A 23,573-nucleotide genomic window follows, 5' to 3' on the forward strand; every position below is an offset into this window, starting at 1 on the left:
CACATATCAACATCAACTGTTCAGAGGAGACTGCATGAATCAGGCCTTCATGGTCGAATTGCTGCAAAGAAACCACTACTAAAGGACACCAATAAGAAGTGACTTGCTTGGGCCAAGAAACACGAGCAATGGATATTAGACCGGTGGAAATCTGTCCTTTGGTCTGATGAGTGCATATGTGAGATTTTTGGTTCCAACCGCCGTGTCTTTGTGAGACACAGAGTAGGTGAACAGATGATCTCCGCATGTGTGGTTCCCACCGTGAAGCATGTAGGAGGTGTAATGGTGTGGGGGTGCTATGCTGGTGACACTGTGTGATTTATTTAGAATTCAAGGCACTTAACCAGCATGGCTACCACAGCATTCTGCAGCGATACGCCATCCCATCTGGTCTGCGCTTAGTGGGACTGTCATTTGTTTTTCAACAGGACAATGACCCAACACACCTCCAGGCTGTGTAAGGACTATTTGACCAAGAAGGAGAGTTATGGAGTGCTGCATCAGATGACCTGGCCTCCACAATCCCCCGACCTCAACCCAAATGGTTTGGGATGAGTTGGACCACAGAGTGAAGGAAAAGCAGTCAAAAAGTGCTCAGCATATATGGGAACTCCTTCAAGACTGTTATAAAAGCATTACAGGTGAAGCTGGTTGAGAGAATGCCAAGAGTGTGCAAAGCTATCAAGGCAAAGGGTGGCTACTTTGTTTAACACTTTTTTGGTTACTACATGATTCCATTTGTTATTTCATAGTTGATGTCGTCACTATTATTCTACAATGTAGAAAATATTAAAAAATAAAGAAAAACCCCTTGAATGAGTAGGTGTCCAAACTTGACTGGTACTGTACGTCAGAGAAATCCAACATATGCACTGCACAGAACGCACTGCAACTGCCTCCGCAACGTACCATTAGAAATGAACGGTGTGCCAAAATGCAATATGACTGTCGGTGTGATCGAGGCGTAAGCCACTAGTCTTTAGCGACATCTTGTGGCCTAAACAGAGAATATTTTCACATAGAATAGATGGCTTTTGTGGCATTACCAATGATGTGACAATAGCCAAACCCAATATTGAAGGTTTTATATTTATTACAGATCATTACCATTTATTTTGACAACCAAAAATACCAAAGCACATTGACAAATAAATGTAATAAAAAATAACTGCAGATGGATAAGAGCAGCATGAGTCCACATCGCCATACCGATTAAAAATAATTACATCTCTTTTTAGTCTGTATGGCTACAAATGCAACACCACCCAACTACTGATAATATTTATTTTCTCATAGTTTGGCGTGACAAGTAAATATGCTGCTTTGTCATTTCACCTTATGGTAAAGCTGTGGGACTTTAGGAGGTGCTATACAGGTTCATAGGTTAACACTCAACTGCCAACAGTCATTGGTTCTTTAGCCATTCTCCTCTGGGAAATTATATAGAGGACCAACCAACCAACATGTACAAATGTCTCTGCTTTACATGCAAGGCAATTAAAGCGAGTTATTGTCCTTCAACGTCAGTGTTGACGTTTGTTCAATCTGCGCCTCCTTCCTCGACAATGGGCTCCACGTCCCCCTCCGAAGGCTCCTCGCTCCCTTCTAGGAAGGACTCCTCCTCAGTTTCCTCCTCCTCTGAGAACTCCTCGTCGCCTGTCTCCGCTCTTTTACGTCTGCCTCTGGACTTTTTGGGGGCTGGTGTATTCTTGATGATGATTTCACCATCGCTGTCGTCTTCGTTGATCTTCATGGACCTCCTCCTCTCCAGGACTGAGGGGGTGCACACTGGGGTGATATCCTGAGGGGAAACAGACATCAACACAGGATGTTATACCCAGGTAAGATGGCCTACAAATATTTCAATTTCAGAGCATTGGGGCTCTATGACATCAGCCTCTCCATTGATTTATCTCTATGGGTGGGAACATGTTCACTGTGCAGAATAACAAGCCAATGAGTGGGTATTATTCTTACTGAGTCCGAGAATAATTTACTTGTTAGATATTGTGAGGTGACTGTGGGCACATGGGTTTAATCACCTTGCTAACAGAGCAGGCAATAAGCTTAATGTACCACAATACTGTTGGCACAGTTATCTCACCCCAGGCAACTGGTACACCTGAGGTTATTTTCAGAATGTGCCAAAAAGCATAGCTATATACAACAACATAAAAGCATCCTGTAGTTCAAAGTAGTCATTCACAAACATGTACATTTCAGATTAATTGTCCTTACCTCACTACATGTGGAGGCATTCACAGTGTCATCTAACTTTTTCTTCTGTGGCACTTGGGAAGCCTTCAAGAGTTTACAATAGATTAGGATACAAGAAAATGATACAGGTTCAAATTCAATACATAAAATTGTTTTAAAAATGTGAATGTATTGAATTTTAACTAATTTCACACAAAAAAGAAACATCTATTGAACCGTTGAGTCAAATGCAAAACTTACAAATCCTGGGAAGTCGTAGTCGATTCCCTTCTCTGCCAGCCTCTTGCGGAGCTTGGATTCTTTGCGCAGTAGCCTCCCAGTCATCTCCGTGACCGCCTCTGGTGTGTGTCTCTTGTTGTAGCGAGCCACAGCAGGCTGCCTGGGCTTCTTAAACTCTCTCTGTGAACCCACAAACAGCTTCTCATGCACCTTCTCAGCAGGGACCAGGTGACCTGTGGAACAGCGTACAACTTTATTAGTCCATCTATGTATCTTCTTCTCTCCTCCCACAAAATGCACACACAAGACATCAAGAGCGAAGGGCAAACGTTAGACCTGAACATATGACTGGGTTTAAATTATGAGCAAAAATGCATCTTATTTCTTCAGATAACTTACATTTGATCAATCTCTCGCCCATCAGGTAGTTGTTCATGGTCTCAGCAACGATCTTGGCGACATCATCACAGTCGAACTCCACAAATGCATAGCCTTTGCTCCCACCTGTCTGAGAGGAAGGGGAGGGGTCAAATGGTTTCCACTGGATCACCCCTCAATCTAGCTCTTGAAAACCCTTCTTATCCGTGGGGTTTTCTGTGGTTCGATTAGCCCACTGTTGGCTGCATGTGAACGACAATTCCGACGCTGTGTTTTAACTTTTAGAAATGACAATAATCATTGCTTGCTGTTTTTGAAACATATGCCCCTTATCTTTCATATCAGCGAGAAAGAAAATGTAATATAAAAATATATACACTTACTGTAGCAGTTTCACACAGATGATAGATCCATATGCTGTGTGCCTCTCCGTTTTTTTAACTTAACCTTTATTTAACAAGGCAAGTCAGTTAAGAACAAATTCTTATTTACAATGACGGCTTACACTGGCCAAACCCGGACGACGCTGGGCCAATTGTGCGCCGCCCTATGGGACTCCCAATCACGGCCGGTTGTGATACAGCCTGGAATCGAACCAGGGGGTCTGTAGTGACACCTCAAGCACTGAGATGCAGTGCCTTAGACCGCTGCGCCACTCGGGAGCCCAACTACACTTCCTCCCCAGTTATGCACAGGAGTTCGGGGCATTCTAGATAGTTAATGAGCACAGATGGCCACCTGTCTTATGTAAACAACATGGCGATATGGTTGTGTGGGGAAAATTAACCCTTAACCTATAATGGTGTAGTAATTTAACCTGCTGTTTTTAGACAATTATTTCTGGGTGATATGAAATATACGTTCTTTATGTTTCTAAAAACCGTACCGCAACAAATGCGTTTTAAAGTTTAGTATGCGCATCGGGGCTCCCAGGCCATAACATACTATCATCAGTAGGCGCTAAAGGTAGTTAGCTTCTATGAATGGGTTACCCTCAATCTGATCTCTATCATATAATGTATTATTTAGGTTTGACCATGAAACAAATTCTATCCATGTTCACTTGCAATTAATGTTATATAACTACGTATGAGTGGCATGAGTGGTTGTACAGTAAATTAGTGTGGGCACATGGGTTTAATCACACTGCTATACAGAGCAGGCAATAAGCTTAACGTACCACAATACTGTTGGCACAGTTATCTCACCCCAGGCAACTGGTACACCTGAGGTTATTTTCAGACGGTGCCATAATCCATCTGTCAATCATGTGATGAATCAAGTAATTTGCATGTCAGAGTGTTTGTCAAAATATAAAGTACATGTTTGCCTTGACAAGTAGGCTGACTATATCCACCATCTTATTCATAAGAGCACTGATCAGAGATCGACGATACCTTTTTACTCCTGGCCAGTCGTAACCTGACGACTTTTCCAAACTGTTCAAAGTAGGATTTGAGCTGAGGTTCGAACAAGCCAGTCGGAAGATGACCAACATAGATCACTCCTGGACTTATTTGGTGTCCCTGTAGAAAAATTGGTAAAATGTGTCAAAACATAACCCAAAACTTACTAAGAATATCAATACTCTGTCAAAGTTTGATAGCTAACGTTAAATTAGCCACCTAACGTTAGCTAGCTAACTAGCAAGTTAATGTAACTAGCAGCACATCCCTTGAGGAAACAATTAAGAAAATAAATGGTTGGATGAACTAACAAGTCCATTGCTTAAAAATAAACGACGATTATTATTTAATTGTAGCAGTCTAGCTAGATTGCAAGTTCCACGTGTGGATTGTGGCTTTCAGGCCACAGGCAGTGTCGCGTGCGTTTGGGCAAACTAACCTTGTTGGGTCGCTTCTTCACCTCCTGGACTTTCTTCTTGAATTCAACCTCCTCTTTAGGGTTCAAAGCCAGTAAAGCCTTAGCCGGCTTTGTAGCCGCCCGTGCCTTTGTTTCTGTCATGACCCTTGTTTGATTATTTTTAACAGAACTAAAACGATTTGCAAGACAGAAAACACGACGTTGCGATCCCCAAACGACCACGTTTTCTTCTCTTCCGCCCAGTAACCCACGTGACTACACTCAACGAATAAAGGACGAGTTAGTTGAGTGAACTAGAGTTGTCCTGATTTCTAAACAGCGCCATCTATCGGCCGGTGGGATAGCAAGGCTTCTCTTGATTGGACCCACAACACGTGTTCTTCTTTTCTTATAACAGCTGTTGTCATAAGAAAATATGAAGGAACCATACATTGATGTACTTTGAATAAAAAGGATATCATATGCAATCTAATGTTAATAAAAATCACAATTGTCATGGACAATTTCATTTAACAGTTGCATCAAAGACAGGGTACAGAGAGCAGTGGCGGCTCCTGAAAAAATTCTCAGGGGGGGCAATTTTTCTGATGATTTAGGTGACCTACACACATTTTAAAAAAGATATGTCCAGCAACAACATGAAGACAGGGGCAGCATATAAGTCAATACCAGAAGCATTTATTGACTGATCTCAAAAGTGTTGGCTTACCAGGGTTGGTGGAGCCCTCAGTTTCATCTTTGCCTCGCAAAGCTAACTCAAACACTCCGCAAAACTTCACACACTGGATTAGCCGGCTGAGGATGTGGCGGTTCTTGCTAATGTCGTAGTAAATATATTTGTTATAGTGAATATGGAATATGATATGTTGAGTAAAATGTTGTGCTAAGATCTATTTAGGTCAGGAGCTGGTTATAAGTTCTGTTCCTATCCAATAACAATGGACAAAAGGGTCCTATCTTGTCAGCCTTGTCAGCAGGTGGCCAAGGACAACACCCACGCCATAGGCCTCTCAGTTCTTCCAACTCACGAGTTCTTGCTCTGAGGACACACACACACACACACACAAACACACACACACACACATCATCACTGTTAAACACACACACACACACACACACACACACACACACACACACACATCATCACTGTTAAACACACACACACACACACACACACAAAAATCCCCTCTCTTAGGCTGAACATTTGAAGACAGAGAACCCGACTCAGAGCCAATGCAACAGTGACAGTAGCCTGGAGGGGACCTCGCCCAACTCATCAGGACCAATCAGAAGATCAGAACTACTAGATTCAACCTACTTCATTTATTGCATAAAATGTCTGCACACAATGTTTCGGGGCTCTCTTCAGATAATAATAATAATAATATGCCATTTAGCAGACGCTTTTATCCAAAGCGACTTACAGTCATGCGTGCATACATTTTTGTGTATGGGTGGTCCCGGGGATCGAACCCACTACCTTGGCGTTACAAGCGCCGTGCTCTACCAGCTGAGCTACAGAAAGTGGATACTCATGGATGCGCATCGCAATTGTAAAATGTCAACACAATTGGAGACACCACGTCATTTTTGGAGACATGTTATTGACAGTAAACTATTGTAGATGCGACTGCTAACTAAATAAAACATTTTAGCTGGCTAGCTAATCATCTTAGCTAAATGTGGGGCAAACAATTCAGTTATTTACCATTAATTTGAGGGATTGGGGTGAAAGAAATCGAGTTACATAGTGATACTTTACGATATACTGTATTGACAATATCGCAATATTTTAGCGCTAGTTGGCTGTACCTGCACCAAAACACCATTATTGTTCCTTCATAGCTTGTTCTCAATCTTTTCACATTGGGAGCCAATTTGTTTTCAGCACTTTTATTTCCATGACTGATCAAAACTCGTTCTCATGGCTTTCTGATCCCTCTGCAACATTTACATTTACATTACATTTTAGTCATTTAGCAGACGCTCTTAGCCAGAGCGACTCACAAATTGGTGCGTTCACCCTATAGCCAGTGGGATAACCACTTTACAATTTGGGGGGGTTAGAAGGAATACTTTATCCTATCCCAGGTATTCCTTAAAGAGGTGGGGTTTCAAATGTCTCCGGAAGGTGGTGAGTGACTCCGCTGTCCTGGCGTCGTGAGGGAGCTTGTTCCACCATTGGGGTGCCAGAGCAGCGAACAGTTTTGACTGGGCTGAGCGGGAGCTATGCTTCCGCAGAGGAAGGGAGCCAGCAGGCCAGAGGTGGATGAACGCAATGCCCTCGTTTGGGTGTAGGGACTGATCAGAGCCTGAAGGTACAGAGGTGCCGTTCCCCTCACTGCTCCATAGGCAAGCACCATGGTCTTGTAGCGGATGCGAGCTTCAACTGGAAGCCAGTGGAGTGTGCGGAGGAGGGGGGTGACGTGAGAGAACTTGGGAAGGTTGAACACCAGACGGGCTGCGGCATTCTGGATGAGTTGTAGGGGTTTAATGGCACAGGCAGGGAGGCCAGCCAACAGCGAGTTGCAGTAGTCCAGACGGGGAGATGACAAGTGCCTGGATTAGGACCTGTGCCGCTTCCTGTGTAAGGCAGGGTCGTACTCTCCGAATGTTGTAGAGCATGAACCTGCAGGAGCGGGTCACCGCCTTGATGTTGGCGGAGAACGACAGGGTGTTGTCCAGGGTCACGCCTAGGCTCTTCGCACTCTGGGAGGAGGACACAGCGGAGTTGTCAACCGTGATGGCGAGATCATGGAACGGGCAGTCCTTCCCCGGGAGGAAGAGCAGCTCCGTCTTGCCAGGGTTCAGCTTGAGGTGGTGATCCGTCATCCATACTGATATGTCTGCCAGACATGCAGAGATGCGATTCGCCACCTGGTTATCAGAAGGGGGAAAGGAGAAGATAACAGACATATGGTGCGCAATAAAATCACAGTATCGAATCGCAATACGTATAGAATCATGAGACTCGCAATGCATATATCTTATCGTGAGGTTCCTGGCAATTCCCAGCCCAAGTTCATTTGCCACAACAAATCTCTTCGCTAGCAAACGCGATGTCTTCTCCAAAACGGCAATGTGTCTCCAGCAATGTTTACTTTTTTGACGTTCTATGGCATCTCCACTTTCCAAGCATATATGACCACATGTAATATTTTGGTAAGTGATGCAAATAGTGAACTATGTAGGGCCAGGATGTAAAATATATGTAGCTGCAGCAATTTCTCTTATCTGATATGGTAAGTAATGGGGCTTAATGTATAGCTCCCTAAGAGTTTGACGAACGGGTCCGTGCACGCGATTCCAGATATCTTTACCTCTGAATAAACTGCCTTTATTATACCATATCCACCCTGTCCAAAGTCTCTACTTGGTCTCAGTTCTCCAGTAAACTTGTGATTATCAACACTAACCTCATCGTTGTGGCGGCGGACAGCTAGCCTGTATCCCTCATCCAGTTGAGTGGCAATGTTATTTTTTTCGTTCGTACCAATTTTTGGAAAATCCTCGGGTGTAGGACTTTCCGCCTTTAGTAGAAACCTGTTGAATTATTAAATTTGGTCTGGGAGGTCCTAATTGTTTCGTTGCCAATTTATCTTCATTTGTTCGCCGACAAAAGGAACTTCTTTCAAAGACACAATCCGCTCTTTTCTTAGTTACGTTCATGGTTACGTTACGTATGACGAAAGCGCGTAAGTGCAAGCCCTCAGACACCCATAGAGATTGTATTGAAAGCTCTGAAATTTGAAAAAAATAGATTTTACATGGGAGTCTATGACAGACTTCTGGGCGATTTTCAACCTGACTGAAATCGCCCCAAAAGGGGGGGGAGCCATTTGAAGCACGACTTTAGCCTGATTGGACATTACAACACTGATAACTACTGTTGCCGTGATATAATTGATTAGAAAAAAAATCCCTTCCTTTTCCCGTTTGGCAGTGCGTCGCCCATATCTCCCTATTGAACACACCGCCCCTGACAGAGAGTATAGAGAGGGGCATGAGGTAGGACAGAGGGGGGGCGGCAGAGGGATCAGAGTGAGGGGGATGACTTACTCCTTATGGACTCAAACGGGAAATACATACAAGAAAATAAACTTTTTCCCAAACACACAGTGTCTAAACTCTGGTGTCCAAACACCCAGCGCGCCCTTGACCTTCTGTCTGAGGACCAACTAGGATCACCCAGCCACATAATAATACACACAGGCACAAAGCAGGAAAGGGTGGCCACAGCACTCAAGGGAGTGATAGAAAAAGCTTCTTCTACTTTCCCCAACGCACAAGTGGTTATCTCAACCCTGCTACCACGAAAATACTTCCACCCTGCTACCATACAGCAGGTAAACGCAAGTATTTCCTGTGACTGTGCATCAAAACCAAATGTCTACCTGGCCCACCACTCCACCCTGGACGTGAACAGCCTTTACGACCAGGTCAACCTATATAAGGCAGCAGTGCCCAACTTCGCACGGACCCTAAAGGATATCGCCCTCAACCACAGACCCAACACCTCACACAGGAGCAACAGATCAACAGACACCCCGCCCAGACCAGCAAGACACTCTCCCAGACCTGCGGGTAGTCCCATCCACCAAACTACCAGGTGTGAAACAGGGAAGGTACTCAGGGGGTATGCTAATTTGGTATAGAGCAGACCTAAGTCACTCTATTAAATTAATCAAAATAGGAACATTTTACATTTGGCTAGAAATTCAAAAGGAAATTATCTCAGAGAAAAATGTCCTCCTGTGTGCTACCTATATCCCCCCACTAGAATCCCCATACTTTAATGAAGACAGCTTCTCCATCCTGGAGGGGGAAATCAATCATTTCCAGACCCAGGGACATGTACTAGTCTGTGGCGACCTAAATGCCAGAACTGGACAAGAACCTGACACCCTCAGCACACAGAGGGACAAACACCTACCTGGAGGTGACAGCATTCCCTCCCCCATATGCCCCACTAGGCACAACTACGACAACATAACCAACAAAAACAGGTCACAACTTCTGCAGCTCTGTCGCACACTGGGTATGTACATAGTCAATGGTAGGCTTCGAGGGGACTCCTATAGTAGGTACACCTATAGCTCATCTCTTGGCAGTAGTACTGTAGACTACTTTATCACTGACCTCAACCCAGAGTCTCTCAGAGCGTTCACAGTCAGACCACTGACAGCCCTATCAGACCACAGCAAAATCACAGTCTACTTGAACAGAGCAATACTCAATCAGGAGGCATCAAAGCCAAAGGAACGGAATAATATTAAGAAATGCTATAGATGGAAGAAAAGTAGTGTGGAAACCTACCAAAAAACAATTAGGCAACAACAAATTCAATCCCTTTTAGACAACTTCCTGGACAATACGTTGCACTGTAATAGTGAAGGTGTAAACTTGGCAGTAGAAAACCTAAACAGTATATTTGACCTCTCAGCTTCCCTATCAAATCTAAAAATCTCTAACAGAAAACCGAAGAAAAGTAACAACAGTGACAAATGGTTTGATGAAGAATACAAAAACCTAAGAAAGAAATTGAGGAACCTATCCAACCAAAAACATAGAGACCCAGAAAACCTGAGCCTACGCCTCCACTATGGTGAATCACTAAAACAATACAGAAATACACTACGGAAAAAGAAGGAACAGCATGTCAGAAATCAGCTCAATGTAATTGAATAATCCATAGACTCTAACCACTTCTGGGAAAATTGGAAAACATTAAACAAACAACAACACGAAGAGCTATCTATCCAAAACGGATATGTATGGGTAAACCACTTCTCCAATCTTTTTGGCCCTATAACAAAGAACAAACAGCAAAAAAATATACCTGATCAAATGCAAATCTTAGAACCAACTATTAAAGACTAACAGAACCTACTGGATTCTCCAATTACATTGAATGAACTACAGGATAAAATACAAACGCTCCAACCCAAAAAGGCCTGTGGTGTTGATGGTATCCTCAATGAAATGATAAAATAAACAGACCACAAATCCAGTTGGCTATACTTAAACTCTTTAACATCATCCTTAGCTCTGGCATCTTCCCCAATATTTGGAACCAAGGACTGATCACCTTAATCCACATAAGTGGAGACAAATTTGACCCCAATAACTACCGTGAGATATGCGTCAAAAGCAACCTTGGGAAATTCCTCTGCATTATCATTAACAGCAAACTAGTTCATTTCCTCAGTGAAAACAATGTACTGAGCAAATGTCAAATTGGCTTTTTACCAAATTACCGTCCGACAGACTACGTATTCACCCTGCACACCCTAATTGACAAACAAACAAAACAAAACAAAGGCAAAGTCTTCTCATGCTTTGTTGAGGGTCTGCTATACAAATTGATGGAATGTGGGGTGGGGGGAAAAACATATGACCTCTGTTCACAAACACAAACAGACCCCACAGAGCCCCAGGACAACAACAACAACACAATTAGACCCAACCAAATCATGAGAAAACAAAAAGAGAATTACTTGACACATTGGAAAGAATTAACAAAAAAACAGAGCAAACTAGAATGCTATTTGGCCCTAAACAGAGAGTACACAGTGGCAGAATACTTGACCACTGTGACTGACCCAAACTTAAGGAAAGCTTTGACTATGTATAGACTCAGTGAGCATAGCCTTGCTATTGAGAAAGGCTGCCGTAGGCAGACCTGGCTCTCAAGAGAAGACAGGCTATGTGCACACTGCCCACAAAATGAGGTGGAAACTGAGCTGCACTTCCTAACCTCCTGCCAAATGTATGACCATATTAGAGACACATATTTCCCTCAGATTACACAGATCCACAAAAAATTTGAAAACAAACCCAATTTTGATAAACTCCCTTATCTAGAGTGGTCCTCTGTAGCTCAGCTGGTAGAGCACGGTGCTTGTAACGCCAGGGTAGTGTGTTCGATCCCCGGGTACACCCATACACAAAAATGTATGCACGCATGACTGTAAGTCGCTTTGGATAAAGCGTCTGCTAAATGGCATTATATTATATTATATCTACTGGGTGAAAAACCACAGTGTGCCATCACAGCAGCAATATTTGTGACCTGTTGCCACAAGAAAAGTGCAACCAGTGAAGAACAAACACCATCGTAAATACAACCCATATTTATATGTATTTATTTTCCCATTTGTACTTTAACTATTTGCACATTGTTACAACACTGTATATATACATAATATGACATTTTAAATGTCTTTATTACTTTGGAACTTCTGAGTGTAATGTTTACTGTTAATATTTATTGTTTATTTCACTTTTGTTTACTATCTACTTCACTTGCTTTGGCAATGTTAACATATGTTTCCCATGCCAATAAAGCCCTTAAATTGAACTGAATTGAAAAATTGAGAGAGAGAGAGAGAGAGAGAGAGTGAGAGAGAGAAGGAGGTGGAGTGGCCCTCTACTAAATTGAAGTTGTCACACACTGAATTCAGAACATCATTGAACAGTGAGTGCAGTGATATCAGTGGCTTTAAAACTGATATGGCAACAAAAATCATCAACTTCACAGTGAATGTGAGACCAGAGCAGGCAGTTTCCAGTGGATTGCCCTGCCCAGGATGTAAAAGGTAGGCATTTCAAATAATATCACCTTATTATTTCGTTATCTTTGAAATGTCGTAGAAGTCATATTTTGTTCTCTGGAACAACATTTTGTTTTTGATACTGTCCAGTGGGTTTTCTTTTTCAAATGCAACATCAAAATGCATTACGTTTATAGCCTACTTAAAACAATAGACACTGTAGATTGCAATTTACAGCAGGTATTACAATAACTCTGATATGAGAAACCTCTAAAAATCTCTGAAATAAAAAGTACAGAGAGAGAAAGGTTAAAATCACAGAGATCTTCCATTGCTTCTCTACCAGAGCAAACAGTGGATCAGAAGTCATGTAAAGCACTGTGGCTATGTTTACACGGGCAGCCCAATTCTGATCTTTTGCCCAATTATTGGCAAAATATCTGATCTGGTTGGTCAAAAGACCAATAATTGGGCAAAAGATCAGAATTTGGCTGCCTGTGTAAATGCAGTCTATGAGACCTAAAAGAGTTATGTAACTGCAGTCCATCAGAAGATGCAAACACATGCAATCCATGTCCTCAACAAGAGAGATCCATTACAAAATAAGCAGACATTCTGTATCTATAGAGAGAGATAGTGCATGCTTGATGCTTCAACAGGTTAGACACTAGAGACAGTGAGACGCAGGTGCAGCTGAAAGCAACACTCTGCACTTACGGCATTTTCGTCAAAGCTAACATATGGTGTGCATATGGCATCTTTAGAACTGAGTCTAGTGATGTGATGTATTGATGTGAGGGTTATGGAGAGTGCTACAATACGTCACAGTATTGTTTCTATAATGAGATGGAAGAGCTCATAAGGACACTGCTGACCTGCAAAACAACTAACCAAAATCTAAAACTGACTCTTACCTAAGCCCTAACCTTAACCAAACTGTTAACCCTGACCCTAATGTCAGGAGTGTCCATATAGCATTTTCCTAATGAGGGAAGGGGATTTATTGAAGGTCCCTTCAAATAAATGAATACATAACATATTCATAATTGTATTATTAATATTATTAACAGTACCAATGACACACTCTTAGAAAAAAGGGTTACAAAAGGGTTATTCGGCTGTCCCCATAGGAGAACCATTTTTGGTTCCAGGTAGAACCCTTTTGAACCCAAAAGAGTTCTACCTGGAACCAAAAGGGTTCTACCTGCTACCAAAAAGGGTTCTTCAAAGGGTTCTCCTATGGGAGCCGAAGAACCCGTTAATGTTCTGAATAGCACCTTTTCTTTAAGAGTGCAGACATAAAGGGCTGTAATTGATCAAATAGCATAAAATGCATCTCATAGATGCTAATTGAATGAGAATTCATTTTCTTTCAAATTTCTGCCTACTGCCTAGATTTGAGTGCTGACAAACCTCTTTGGAGCTCACAAACAACATAGGATTGATCTAAAATGAAATTGATTGGGTTTGAAATTGACCAAGCACATCTCTTGAGTCTTTTCCGTTCTCATTTTCTTCTCCCTGTTCTTCCTTGGGTATATGTTTTCCCCATCTATTTAACCACAGTGTGAGTGATAGCTTTAGAGAACCCCTTTACAGAACGGCCTCTGGCAATAATATTTCCTCTTCTAAACATTGTGTATGAAAATCATTGCCAAAAGCCTGGCCAAGATGCTGAGCACATCAAAGGCTTGTGGTGTTTTGTTCACCTGCTGTGAAGAGAGCTCTTGGCAGTGTGTGTGTGTGTGTGTTTGTGTATGATTGGGTGTTTCATTGCAAAACCTAACTCTGACAAACTAGTATTGATTGAAGTTTGTTACTTTTGTAGCGGTGTCAGAGGTTGTGTGGTGGATGGACTTTTTGTGCCTGCGAGGTTTCTTATTTTTTGGGCTGCCAGGTCCACGGACAGCACTGTGAAGTATTCCCCAGAGGCAGGACCACGGACAGCTCAGGGGAAAACTTCTAGACTGCAGCAGAACAGCCACACCTGTCTCCAGTTGTAATCAGAGCCAAACTGCAGACAGATGAAACCGATCAGTGCCTCTACTTAACCGCGCCCTGGGTTTTCTTTGTCTTTTCTTTGACCCCGGCAGGTGAAGGAGTAGGAGGTTATTGGGGAGACAGAACGTATGGTGGAGAAGGAGGATTAACGGAAGAAAGGAACTTATGATTTCAAGATGGATTGAACCCCTAAAGACCAAGATTGGAGGACGGTCCACTGGTGACGAAGTGTTTACTCTGTCTGTTTTGAGTTTGGTATATCAGCAATGCTGCCAAAACCTGATAGTAATAAACCGGTTGAATCCTTCACTTGGACTGGTGGTGTGTGTGTGTTTGTATGTGTAAACCCTGCCTTACAAAGATCTTGGAGCCGAAACCGCAACACTTTCCAGATCTGTTATGCTCGGCTGCTGAGGCGGGACCCCATGACGTTCTGAAGCTGTACAACCCTAAGGGCGACATGTTTCTGCGTGTGGAGCCCAGCAGTCCTAACTATTGCTAGAGGTGGTGGCTGCTGACTGCAACAGTGAGCTGTTAGGTATTCTGTGCCATGGCACCAGAGCGACTAGGCAGACTTGCATTTTTATTGTGTTGTAACTCTTGTTTGTTTCATAAGGTACTGAATACTGTGTATATTGACTTTTTGATATTTTAATCAATTGTGTACCTCATGTTGCAGGTGTGGAGCTTGCTGTGGCACTAGGATTTGAACATCTCAGCTGGCTTGGCCTGTTCAAATAGCTTTCTGAAGGAACACAAGCCCTCCTTTCTACCACAAGAGAACCCTGCGCAAGACCAGAGGAGTGTGAACATGCATGGGAAAAGTTCCTGCAGATGAGGCAGGTTTGCTTTTTACAGTCTGCCGATAGACAGTGTGACATTAGATTAATAGAATCTTAGGCTGTCACTCTTATCCAGACTCCATTGCTTGAATAGTGGTGTTGCAATTGAGATGTAATTGTTTTTATAGGAAGATAAGGGTAGTCATTTTATGTTACCTCAAGACCCCAACCTTTGACAACTGGTGAGTTCCCTATCTATTCAATGTGCCCTTAAGTAAGGCACTTAACCCCAATTGCTCCTGTAAGTCACTCTGGATAAGAGCGTCTGCTAAATGTCAAATGTAATTTGCCAATTCCCACTTCACTTAGAAAATGTACCAATGGACTTTCTTACACAGTAGGAGTTGCAGAGACTACAGTACGTGGGTTGTGAGAAGTGGTGGGAAAAGTACCCAATTGTCATACTTTAGTAAAAGGAAAGATACCTTAATAGAAAATGACAAAAGTAAATGTGAAAGTTACCAGTAAAGTATTTGGTTTTAAATATAGTATCAAAAGTAAATGTAATTTGCTAAAATATACTTACATATCAAAAGTAAAAGTGTAAATCATTTCACATTCCTTATATTAAGCAAACCTGACGGCACAACTTTCTTGTTTTTATTATTTTACGGATGGACAGGGGCACACTGACGACATAATTGACAAACAAAGCATTTGTGTTTAGTGAGATCAGGGGCAGTAGGGATTACCAGGGATGTCCTCTTGATAAGTTTGATTTGGAGAAAAAAATCTGTCCTGTTGAGCATTCGAAATGTAACGAGTACTTTTGGGTGTCAGGGAAAATGTATGGAGTAAAGTACATTATTTTCTTTAGGAATGTAGTGGAGTAGAAGTTATACCCCCCTCCCCCCCCAAAAAAAAACGACTTATGAAGTACTTTAAAGTATTTTTACTTAAGTACTTTACACCACTGGTTATGAGAGGGTCCAGCAACATCTCTGTGTGATAAACAAATACCGTCTGCACCTGCTGCTTCAATAGAGACAGGGAGCGGGGTGGCCGGCACCTCTGAAGAGTCTGGTGTTATTCACCCCTTTCATCTGTCCTAAAGGCTCATATCAATATGAATGGGACTGCTTTCTGCTATGGGTTTACCAGTCTAAAGGAGGTCTTCATAACAGGCTTCATTAATACTGGCGCTTTTGAAGGATGCATTATGTGGACGACATGCACGTCAAAGATTTCAATGAAGTTTGGTTATGTAGTACTACTGAGCCTTTTAGAACTAACATAACAGGATAGAGAATCTTCAAAAAGGAGGATATCTATTGGCTACTTGGATGAAAAACAACTGAAGCAACCCCTAATGAACCTTTGTTATTACATTTACATTTTAGTAGACACTCTTATCCAGAGCGACTTAAAGTAAGTAGTAAGTACATACATTTTCGTACTGGTCCCCCGTGGGAACCAACCCACAACCCTGGGGTTGCAAGCGCCATGCTCTACCAACTGAGCCACAACATAGTCTACACTTTCAAAAATGTTGTAAGCTGACTCGATTGAATATTCCAGGTAAATGTGTGTTACACATGTAAAGAGCCAGGGGAACTAAAGTGTATGGCAAGTTAAAGTGGTTATTATATCAAATGTTATAATCTTAAAATGCTTTATTCTCTGGTAGATGTATGGGCTGATCTGGCTGACGGACCTGAAAAGTAAGATTGACGCCATTGACCTGCTCACCATGCTGACCACTGCAGTCTGTCACAACCTTGATCACACGGGATACAACAACACCTACCAGGTGACCTATTTATCTGACCACCACAGATAAAGTAGTATACACTCTGTGTGTGTGCGTGCTTGTCTGAGTAAACGGATAGCTCACAATCAGCTCGATCTTTCAGATAAATGCTCGTACTGAACTGGCCCTGCGCTACAATGACATCTCTCCCCTGGAGAACCACCACTGTGCTGTGGCTTTTGAGATCCTGGAGAAGGTATGGGTGGCTGGAGTTGGGCTATTGTGTGGATCAACTTTCAGTTGACAACAGTACACTGTTGGTCTTTCTTACAGAACGAAAACAACAATTTCAGAAATTTGACAACAGTACAGTATAAATGGATAAGAGAGGGCATCATCAAGTAAGAATGTATTTCTTTGCATCCTCCCCACCACAAATACATGTTTACTGTTCTCTAACTGTAATGTGTGTAAAGTGCATCAAACCTTAAGGAAATCCACATGATTTCATATGTGGAAATGTCTCGTGGTTTTCCACATGAGACATGTGTTTTTGAAACGCTTCACAAGTGATGTGGATTTCCATATGTGAAAACATGTTTTTGGAACACTAAACACGTGATGATATTTAACATGAAGTTTCACGTGATCACATATGGATTCACATTTTGACATGAGATTTCACAGGTGATGCCCTGCAAGGAATGTTTTCAAAATATTAGACACACGACTATATTGTGTATGTTTATTTATACAGTAATTCTTTTTCAATATGTCCTTACCTGGGATTTGAACTCACAACATTTTGGTTCACGGCATTTCAATATTCCTGCTACGCCACCATGTCTGTCAGTAACTGATTTCACCTGTATTCCTACATTTTTAACGTCAAGTAAATCTCATCCATGTTAAAAATACACAAGAAAACCAATGATATTTATCGTAGTGATTCAGGAGTAACATTAAAACAGAATAATATGTGCCACCAACATTAGACAACTATGTAGAAAACCCTCAAATTGCTGAAATATACTGAACAAAAATATAAATGCAACAATTTCTAAGATTTTACTGAGTTACATTTAAGAAAATCAGTCAATTGAAATAAATTGATTTGGCCCTAATCTATGGTTTTCCCATGACTGGGCAGTCATGGGTGGGCCTGGGAGGGCGTAGGCCCATCCACTTGGCAGCCAGGCCCACCCACTGGGGAGCAAGGCCCAGCCAATCAAAACGAGTTTTTCCCCACAAAAGGGATTTATTACAGAAATACTCATTTTTTTACATTTAAGTCATTTAGCAGACGCTCTTATCCAGAGCGACTTACAGGAGCAATTAGGGTTAAGTGCCTTGCTCAAGGGCACATCGACAGATTTTTCACCTAGTCGGCTTGGGGATTAGAACCAGCGACCTTTCGGTTACTGGCACAACGCTCTTAACCACTAAGCTACCTGCCGCCCCAGGACCCACCCTGCCTCAGATGATCCAACAGATGAAGAAGCCGGATGTGGAGGTCCTGGGCTGACGTGGTTACATGTGGTCTGCGGATGTGAGGCCGGTTGGACGTACTGCCAAATTCTCTAAAACGATGTTGGATGCAGTTTATGGTAGAGAAATTATTACTAAATTCTCTGGAAACCGCTTTGGTGGCCATTCCTGCAGTCAGCATGCCAATTGCACGCTACCTCAACTTGAGACCGCTGTGGCATTGTTGTGCTACATAACTGCACATTATAAAGTAGCCTTTTATTGTCCCCGGCACAAGGTGCACCTGTGTAATGATCATGCTGATTAATCAGCTTGTTGATATGCCACACCTGTCAGGTGGATTATCTTGGCAAAGGAGAAATGCTCACTAACAGGGATATAAACAAATTTGTTCACAACATTTTGAGAGAAATAAGCTTTATTTGCGTATGGAAAATTTCTGGGATTTTTTTTGTTTCAGCTCAGGAAACATGGGACCAATACTTTTACAAGGCTTTCGACTTTGTCAATCACCGCATTCTTATTGTCAGACTAAATAGCTTTGGTTTCTCAAATCACTGCCTCGCCTGGTTCACCAACTACTTCTCAGAGTTCAATGTGTCAAATCGGAGGGCCTGTTGTCTGGACCTCTGGCAGTCTCTGGGGGTGCCACAGGGTTCAATTCTCGGGCCGACTCTATTCTCTGTGTATATCAATGATGTCGCTCTTGCTGCTGGTGACTCTCAGATCCACCTCTATGCAGATGACACCATTTTGTATACATCTGGCCCTTCATTGGACACTGTGTTAACAAACCTCCAAATGAGCTTCAATGCCATACAACACTCCTTCAGTAGCCTCCAACTGCTCTTAAACACTAGTAAAACTAAATGCATGCTCTTCAATCGAACGCTGCTTGCGCCCGCCCGACTAGAATCACTACTCTCGGCGGGTCTGACTTAGAATATGTGGACAACTACAAATACCTAGGTGTCTGGTTAGACTGTAAACTATCCTTCCAGACTCACATTAAGCATCTTCAATCCAAAGTTAAATCTAGAATTGGCTTCTTATTTCGCAACAAAGCCTCCTTCACTCATGCTGCCAAACATGCCCTCGTAAAACTGACTATCCTACCGATCCTTGACTTCGGCGATGTCACTTACAAAATAGCCTCCAACACTACTCAGCAAATTGGATGTAGTCTATCACAGTGCCATCCGTTTTGTCTCCAAAGCCCCATATACTACCCACCATTGTGACCTGTACGCTCTCGTTGGCTGGCCCTCACTACATATTCGTCGCCAAACCCATTGGCTCCAGGTTATCTATAAATCACTGCTAGGCAAATCCCCGCCTTAGCTCATTGGTCACCATAGCAACACCCACACATAGTATGCGCTCCAGCAGGTATATCTCACTGGTCATCCCCAAAGCCAACACCTCCTTTGGCCGCTATTCCTTCCAGTTCTCTGCTGCCAATGACTGGAACGAACTGCAAAAATATCTGAAGCTGGAGACACTTATCTCCCTCACTAACTTTAAGCATCAGTTGTCAGAGCAGCTTACCGATCACTGCACCTGTACACAGCCCATCTGTAATTAGCCCACCCAACTACCTCATCCCCATATTGTTATTTATTTTGCTAATTTGCACCCCAGTATCTCTATTTGCACATCTTCTGCACATATATCACTCCAGTGTTAATGCACTATGGCCTATTTATTGCCTTACCTCCATAACTTACTACATTTGCACACACTGTATATAGTTTTCTATTGTGTTATTGACTGTATGTTTTTGTTTATCCCATATGTAACTCTGTGTTTTTAAGCACTACTTTGTTTAATCTTGGCCCTGTGTAGCTCAGTTGGTAGAGCATGGCGTTTGCAACGCCAGGGTTGTGGGTTCGATTCCCACGGGGGGCCAGTATGAAAAAATGTATGCACTCACTAACTGTAAGTTGCTCTGGATAAGAGCGTCTGCTAAATGACTTAAATGTAAATAAGAACTTGTTCTCAACTGGCCTACCTGGTTAAATAAAGGTGAAATAAATAACTAAAAATGTTGCATTTATATTTTTGTTCAGTGTAAGTACATGAAATCGATGATGACAAAATAGTCTGAATAACTGATAACTAAAGTAGCAGTGCAAATGGCACTCTTGCTAAATGCAGAGATGTATTATAGGTAATGAATGTTTAGGGGAATGCTAAAGACTTTGTGGCGCAGCAGAAAGATCAGTGTACCTGAAATCCAGATGTTGTGAGTTCAAATCCCAGGTTGGGTCATATACACTGCTCAAAAAAATAAAGGGAACACTTAAACAACACAATGTAACTCCAAGTCAATCACACTTCTGTGAAATCAAACTGTTCACTTAGGAAGCAACACTGATTGACAATAAATGTCACATGCTGTTGTGAAAATGGAATAGACAACAGGTGGAAATTATAGGCAATTAGCAAGACACCCCCAATATAGAAGTGGTTCTGCAGTTTGACCACAGACCAGTTCCTATGCTTCCTGGCTGATGTTTTGGTCACTTTTGAATGCTGGCGGTGCTTTAACTCTAGTGGTAGCATGAGACGGAGTCTACAACCCACACAAGTGGCTCCGGTAGTGCAGCTCATCCAGGATGGCACATCAAGCTGTGGCAAGAAGGTTTGCTGTGTCTGTCAGCGTAGTGTCCAGAGCATGGAGGCGCTACCAGGAGACAGGCCAGTACATCAGGAGACGTGGAGGAGGCCGTAGAAGGGCAACAACCCAGCAGCAGGACCGCTACCTCCGCCTTTGTGCAAGGAGGAGCAGGAGGAGCACTGCCAGAGCCCTGCAAAATGACCTCCAGCAGGCCACAAATGTGCATGTGTCTGCTCAAACGGTCAGAAACAGACTCCATGAGGGTGGTATGAGGGCCCGACGTCCACAGGTGGGGGTTGTGCTTACAGCCCAACACCGTGCAGGACGTTTGGCATTTGCCAGAGAACACCAAGATTGGCAAATTCGCCACTGGCGCCCTGTGCTCTTCACAGATGAAAGCAGGTTCACATTGAGCACATGTGACAGACGTGACAGAGTCTGGAGACGCCGTGGAGAAAGTTCTGCTGCCTGCAACATCCTCCAGCATGACCGGTTTGGCGGTGGGTCAGTCATGGTGTGGGGTGGCATTTCTTTGGGGGGCCGCACAGCCCTCCATGTGCTCGCCAGAGGTAGCCTGACTGCCATTAGCTACCGAGATGAGATCCTCAGACCCCTTGTGAGACCATATGCTGGTGCGGTTGGCCCTGGGTTCCTCCTAATGCAAGACAATGCTAGACCTCATGTGGCTGGAGTGTGTCAGCAGTTCCTGCAAGAGGAATGCATTGATGCTATGGACTGGCCCGCCCGTTCCCAAGACCTGAATCCAATTGAGCACATCTGGGACATCATGTCTCGCTCCATCCACCAACGCCACGTTGCACCACAGAATGTCCAGGAGTTGGCCGATGCTTTAGTCCAGGTCTGGGAGGAGATCCCTCAGGAGACCATCCGCCACCTCATCAGGAGCATGCCCAGGCGTTGTAGGGAGGTCATACAGGCACGTGGAGGCCACACACACTACTGAGCCTCATTTTGACATGTTTTAAAGACATTACATCAAAGTTGGATCAGCCTGTAGTGTGGTTTTCCACTTAAATTTTGAGGGTGACTCCAAATCCAGACCTCCATGGGTTGATAAATTTGATTTCCATTGATATTTTTTGTGTGATTTTGTTGTCAGCACATTCAACTATGTAAAGAAAAAAGTATTTCATAAGATTATTTCATTCATTCAGATCTAGGATGTGGTGTTTAAGTGTTCCCTTTATTTTTTTGAGCAGTGTATTAGCTGAACAGTGATAACACATGGAGTTGCACATTTTGAAAATGTGATCACATGTGAAGTGTAAAAAAAACACGTGAAATATCAGTCAGATGTGAAAACGTGTTATTGAAACACTTCACGTGATCACATTTTCAAATGTGAAGTTGTTCCAGACTTGGTGCATTGGTACCGCTTGCCATGCCGTAGCAGAGAGAACAGTCTAGGACTTGGGTGGCTGGAGTATTTCAAAACTTTTAGGGCCTTTCTCTGACAGGTACAGTGGCTTGCGAAAGTATGCACCCCCCTTAGCATTTTTCCTATTTTGTTGCCTTACAACCTGGAAATAAAATGGATTTTTGGGGGGATTTGTATCATTTGATTTACACAACATGCCTACCACTTTGAAGATGCAAAAAAATTTTTTTTTGTGAAACAAACAAGAAATAAGACAAACGGAGAACTTGAGCGTGCATAACTATTCATCCCCCCCCCCAAAGACAATACTTTGTAGAGCCACCTTTTGCAGCTGCAAGTCTCTTGGGGTATGTCTCTATAAGCTTGGCACATCTAGCCACAGGGATTTTTGCCCATTCTTCAAGGCAAAACTGCTCCAGCTCCTTCAAGTTGGATGGGTTCCGCTGGTGTACAGCAATCTTTAAGTCATACCACAGATTCTCAGTTGGATTGAGGTCTGGGCTTTGACTAGGCCATTCCAAGACATTTAAATGTTTCCCCTTAAACCACTCGAGTGTTGCTTTAGCAGTATGCTTAGGGTCATTGTCCTGTTGGAGCGTGAACCTCCGTCCCAGTCTCAAATATCTGGAAGACTGAAACAGGTTTCCCTCAAGAATTTCCCTGTATTTAGCGCCATCCATCATTCCTTCAATTCTGACCAGTTTCCCAGTCCCTGCCGATGGAAAAACATCCCCACAACATGATGCTGCCACCACCATGCTCCACTGTGGGGATGGTGTTCTCAGGGTGATGAGAGGTGTTGGGTTTGCACCAGACATAGCGTTTTCCTTGATGGCCAAAAAGCTAAATTTGTCTCATCTGACCAGAGTACCTTCTTCCATATGTTTGGGGAGTCTCCCACATGCCTTCTGGCGAACACCAAACATGTTTGCTTATTTTTTTCTTTAAGCAATGGCTTTTTTTCTGGCCACTCTTCCGTAAAGCCCAGCTCTGTGGAGTGTACGGCTTAAAGTGGTCCTATAGACAGATACTCCAATCTCCGCTGTGGTGCTTTGCAGCTACTTCAGGGTTGTCTTTGGTCTCTTTGTTGCCTCTCTGATTATTGCCCTCCGTGCCTGGTCCGTGAGTTTTGGTGGGCGGCCCTCTCTTGGCAGGTTTGTTGTGGTGCCATATTCTTTCTATTTTTTAATAATGGATTTAATGGTGCTCCGTGGGATGTTCAAAGTGTCTGATTTTTTTATAACCCAACCCTGATCTGTACTTCTCCACAACTTTGTCCCTGACCTGTTTGGAGAGCTCCTTGGTCTTCATGGTACCGCTTGCTTGATGGTGTTGCAGACTC

General features: G+C 43.0%; 1 protein-coding gene and 2 non-coding genes across 3 annotated transcripts; all 3 read right to left on the reverse strand.

Moving 5' to 3' along the window:
* Positions 1-1,070: 1,070 nt before the first annotated feature.
* LOC121555020 (MKI67 FHA domain-interacting nucleolar phosphoprotein) lies at positions 1,071-4,891 on the reverse strand. Its single transcript, XM_041868784.2, has 6 exons — positions 4,660-4,891; positions 4,212-4,340; positions 2,836-2,944; positions 2,458-2,669; positions 2,239-2,301; positions 1,071-1,801 (listed from the first exon to the last, which is right to left on the reverse strand). Exons 1-6 carry the CDS (start codon positions 4,777-4,779, stop codon positions 1,541-1,543), a joined length of 894 nt encoding a protein of 297 aa, XP_041724718.2. The 5' UTR covers positions 4,780-4,891; the 3' UTR covers positions 1,071-1,540.
* On the reverse strand, positions 2,017-2,143 carry LOC121555209. Its single transcript, XR_005997853.1, has one exon. It is a non-coding gene; the product is annotated as a small nucleolar RNA ACA64 (small nucleolar RNA).
* Positions 3,934-4,061, reverse strand: LOC121555210. The gene has a single exon (XR_005997854.1). It is a non-coding gene; the product is annotated as a small nucleolar RNA ACA64 (small nucleolar RNA).
* Positions 4,892-23,573: the final 18,682 nt, after the last annotated feature.

Source organism: Coregonus clupeaformis, chromosome 40 (assembly GCF_020615455.1).
Source record: "Coregonus clupeaformis isolate EN_2021a chromosome 40, ASM2061545v1, whole genome shotgun sequence".
Taxonomy (NCBI): domain Eukaryota; kingdom Metazoa; phylum Chordata; class Actinopteri; order Salmoniformes; family Salmonidae; genus Coregonus; species Coregonus clupeaformis.